Source organism: Condylura cristata, unplaced genomic scaffold (assembly GCF_000260355.1).
Source record: "Condylura cristata isolate star-nosed mole 26May11 unplaced genomic scaffold, ConCri1.0 scaffold00020, whole genome shotgun sequence".
NCBI classification, from domain to species: Eukaryota; Metazoa; Chordata; class Mammalia; order Eulipotyphla; family Talpidae; genus Condylura; species Condylura cristata.
Window position 1 is genome coordinate 37,984,458 of NW_004567121.1, and position 4,448 is coordinate 37,988,905.

The window sequence follows — 4,448 nt, forward strand, 5'->3', positions numbered from 1 at the left end:
TTGGCGCCCACGGGAGCCGGCCGGCGCGGTGCAGCGTCCTCGGCGGCGCCTCAGTCGGCAATAAAGTGCACAAACGACACGGGGAAGGCGCCCCTGCGGCTGGGGTCGCCGTCGATGTGGCCGATCTGAAAGGAAGGACAGGCGGGTCGTGGGGCTCACCCGGAACCCGGAGGCGCGGGCCGGGGACGCTCAGGCACACTGGCGGGGCCCTGGCGCAGGCGGCAAAGCGCCCCCCACGCGCGCCCTGTTTCGGGGACGATGGAGAAACCGCGTGTCTGCAGCCGGGAGCTGCAAACCTGTCTCGGTCCCATTTACGCTTGGTCTCTGGGAAGGCCTGAGGACGCCCCTTCACTGCCCTTCTGGGTAAAATGATGCAGTCTGACCCCAATTACGTACGGAGACACCTAGACAAAGTTGCCCGGCAGACACGGGGGCTCCATGCCTTGGGGGCGGCAGAGACCACGCAGCCGCCACGTCTTCTCTGCGCCTGAGTTCCCGCCCAGCCCCCGTCACTGCCTGCGCTGCTGTGTCCCATCCTCAGGGTCATCAGGAGCACCCCCCTGCCCCCACTCACCCACACGTGGAGGGCACGGCTCCGTGCTGCCACCCAGGCCCCCACCTCATGGGCCCGTTATTGAGGCCCTGTCTCATCACGGGACGGACACAAGGCTGCGGGGCGCCCGCCCCTCGGGCAGGCTGCGGGTGCCCACCTGGCACGCCCCCGCCTCTGCCGCGCCCCCAGGCCGAGCTGTACTGCCCACCAAGACTCGCGTCCGAGTCTTGTGCCATCTCCTGCCTGCGCGGCTCTCTCGATCCTTCCCAGGGACCCTTGCGTGTCTGCTCTTCCTCCTCCGCTTAACCTCAAACCATCCGCTTGTTGGGGCCTCTGCTGGCTTCTAGCAGCGGGTTTGCTGCCCGTCACCCCGCTGTGGAAACACCCAGCACTGGCCTCTGCCCCCCATGAGGCTGCACATCGCCCCAGGCGCCTGCCTGTGCTGGTGGCAGCACGGTACTGCTCGCGGCCACGTGCCCTTCGGCGTGGCATTGCCATCTGTGCGTGGGCACTTCGGGGGCCCCAGTCCTGGCTGCTGGACATGTGCTGCTTAGGCTCTGTCTGTGCCCCTCACTCTCCCCAGCGACATGGGGAAGACGGGACCACCTAGGGCTCAGGGCCTCAAACGCAGGAACCTCTCTTCAGATCCGGCACGCTCTGGAAACCGGAGCCCAGCGGCCGACCGCCCTGCAGCGGAGGCCCCTCCCCCCGGGATTCTGCGGCCACTCAGAAGCGGGTACCTGGGGGACACTGAGGACAGCAGGGGCCCGGCACAGGCCGGGGATGCGCAGGCGGGAAGCTGTGCCTGGAACTCACTGCCTCCAGGGCCTCCAGGCCCCAGCCCTGACTCACCCACCACTCTTGGTCCTCCTCCCCATCCACGATGATCACGTCCCCCTCGGAGAAGGTCAGCTCATCCGGGTTGTCGGCCACGCAGTTATACAGGGCCTTGACCCTCTTGGGCTTCAGCTTGGTCTGCATGGGGGAGGAGAGGGGTCACGGGTAGTGTGGCCTGGGGCAGAGACCGGGACGCCTGGCTTCCAGCTGGCCCCGAGGGTGCGGTGCAGGCCAGGGAGCTCGGGGCATCAAGATGGTGGTCTTGGGGCACAGGGCCTCTAGGAGCCGGTGGGAGAGAGCAGGGAAGAGACCGAGGCTGAGAGCAGAGAGCTGGGAACGAGGTAGCCAGAGTGGGTGTGCACACAGCTCTGCTCCAGAACCCAGAGTCGAAGTGCCAGGGCCCGTACATGCCTCCTGCGCCCGAGCTGCAGCAGGCCGCTCCCTCAGAGCCTCGGAAACCCCCGCCGCCCCTAGCCAGAGCAGAGGCAGGAAGAGGGGTGTGCACTGACCGTCTGGGACTTCCTGGGCATGGGCGCCGGGGGCTGGAGGACCACCGAGCCGGACAGAGCACCCAGGGCGTCTGTTCCCGAGGGATCCGCTGCTGCAGGGTCAAAATAAAGCGACGTCACACTGGGCCGGCAGCAGCCCCGCGGCGGGCAGACGCGCCGTCCGGAGGGGCCCGCGCCGCCCGGCCCCTGTGGGGAAAGCCCCTCCACACGCGAGTTCCACACGCCCCTCCGAGCGCGCCGGGGCCACCGGCTGCTCCCAGCTGGAGGGCCAGAAGGGTGCGCACCGGACGGAGCAGCCAGAGCAGCCTCGGGCCTGGGGCGGGGCCCCGCCAAGGAGGGACAGCTGGGCTCTGACCCCAGGCTGACCGTGCTAGAGTGTCCCCACTTTGCCACCCGAGAGCAAGCAGAGGAAACCCCAGTTCCGAATCGAGTCATACCAGGGCCTCGGGGCTGGCCTTTGTTGATCAGCGGGGTTGACTTCTCCCTGCAGAGAAGGGAAACAGACTGACGGACGGAAGCCCAAAGCCACGGCCCGCTGCTCCCCGGCCCGCTGCACGGGGGCCGCCTGTGTGCAACGGCTGAGCCGCTCTCTGGACAGCGCTCAACTGCCAGCTTGCGAAGGAGGCGGCGCTGGACCCAGGTGTCCTGGCCCACGGCAGGGCTCCGCCCACGGGGCTGGGGGTTTCCACGCGCCCTGCAGCACTGCACCAGGCCTGCTTCCAGCCGGCCACACCACCAGCTCCACCCCTCCCGAGGGCCGCAGTCCCTCCGTGTGAGGACAGGGCTGGCTGGACACCCGGGCCTGATGGCCGGCTGGGGCCCGTCTGGGCACCAGGCACCACCCACCTCCATGCCGTGTGGCCCGTCGCTGTGCGGCTTGACCAAGGCTTGGGTTCCCCGGGAGCCTCTGGCCAGTACTGCGGGGGGTCTATTAACTTAGACTGACCACCTGGCTGGCCCTGCGGGATGGCCTTCTGTGAGCGGGCACTGTCACCTACGAAAGGTGTGACAGGAAATTTGCCACCTCCCGAAGTAAGGACGTGGCCAGGCACGCTGTGAGGAACAGAGGGGCTCTAGCCAGGTGTCCCTCGGACACGCCGGGCCGGTCACCAGGTCACCAGACCGACACCAGCCCCACAGCCCCTGGAACAGGGGCGAGTACCCACAGACAAGCCCCGGCTTCTCGCTTTTGTCCGCACTGAGAGAACCCACTTTCCCCTGACACGGGCCCTTTGTGGAGGAGCTGAAGGGGTCAGGCTGGTGTCCCGACCGTGCTGGCTGACGGTGGCCGGAGACCCCAGTGTTCCAGGGGACCTCACCGGCCGGCGACAAGCAACGCAGAGGTCTCACCCGCCAGGACGCTGGCGCCGGCGCTCAACGGGGCGCCACCCTGGCAGGACAGCTCGTGCCTCTGGGAAAGCCACTGAGAGCCTGAGGCCCAGGGAGCCGCCGCGCGAGGAGGGACGTGCCCTTCACGCCGTGGCAACGTGGACAGTCTGGATGGAAACCTCGGCGAGGAGGAAGCGGGACGGCTGCGGGGGAGCCCCCGGCGCAGCAGGCGGGGAGAGGCTTACCCGGGAGTGGGCCTCTGCTGCGGCAGCCGGCTGGGCGGCAAGGGCGGGGGCGCGGCCTTGCCAGCTGGCGCCCCAGGCGGAGCGGGCTTGCCCTGCTGGCCCAGGGCTTCCATGACGCTGGCCTTGGCCCCCGGAGCGGGCAGTGTGGGAGCCAGAGGGTCTGTGGAGAGAGGAAACGGAAATGCAGAGGCGGGCAGAGGCGCTGTGCCGTGGGACGTCCACCCTGCCGTCCCAGGGCAGGGACCACCGCGACCTGCGGCCCGTGTCCAGGCACGGAGACGTCACGGTGGGGCCTTCCCCGGGGCCCCGCGCACCCCAAATACACACTGGGGGTTTTGCCGAGCCCGTGAGCATCTTCGCAGCTTTCTGGCCTCCTCCCGTGCCCTGGAGGACAGCGGGGGGCTGAGGTCTGGGCCCGCTGGCCGCACCCCTGCCCCTGCCTGGGGAACTGGCCTCCTTGGGCTAGTCTCTCGGCCGTGCCGAGTCCTGCCCGTGTGCCAGGCTGCGGGGCCCATCCTGAGCAGGGAGCCCAGGGCCTGCGAGGCGCCCTGGCCCCTCCTGTGACAGCTGAGGCACCCTGGGGGTCCGGCCGGTCAGACAGGCTGGGCCTCGGCCAGGCCTCCTTCCCGTCGGCACTGCGCAGCATGGGGCGCTCCCGACATGCCCCGCGTCCTCCCTGGGGTCCTTGCTGGGACAGCCGCCGCGGTGTGGGTGTGGACACCAAGGAGGTGGAGCCCCCCTGTGGAGAGGCGCCCCCAGCAAGGAGGGCTCCCCCATGCCCTATTTTATTTCTTGTTTCCTTTCTCTCTTTTGAAGGAAGACCAAGAGAAGACTCCATCAAAATCCAAACTCCAAGCCCCGCGGCCCAGAGGCAGCCAGGCGAGAGGCGGGCGGGAGCTGGGCTGCAGGGGCCTTCCGGCCGGCTGGGCAGTCCTGCGCAGGCCCGGCGCCAGCACAGGCCACTGGCACCGGCTC

At 69.0% G+C, this 4,448-nt stretch overlaps 1 protein-coding gene across 1 annotated transcript in view; it reads right to left on the reverse strand.

The window, feature by feature from the left end:
* Positions 1 to 6: 6 nt before the first annotated feature.
* ASAP2 (ArfGAP with SH3 domain, ankyrin repeat and PH domain 2) overlaps positions 7 to 4,448 on the reverse strand; it is a 28,507-nt gene continuing 24,065 nt past the window's right edge. Inside the window, exons 17-21 of the mRNA XM_012727572.1 lie at positions 3,474 to 3,633; positions 2,337 to 2,383; positions 1,900 to 1,991; positions 1,406 to 1,528; positions 7 to 125 (exon numbers count right to left, since the gene is read on the reverse strand). Coding sequence (XP_012583026.1) covers positions 51 to 125; positions 1,406 to 1,528; positions 1,900 to 1,991; positions 2,337 to 2,383; positions 3,474 to 3,633 — 497 coding nt within the window. The 3' untranslated portion in view covers positions 7 to 50. The remainder of the gene's footprint in view (positions 126 to 1,405; positions 1,529 to 1,899; positions 1,992 to 2,336; positions 2,384 to 3,473; positions 3,634 to 4,448) is intronic.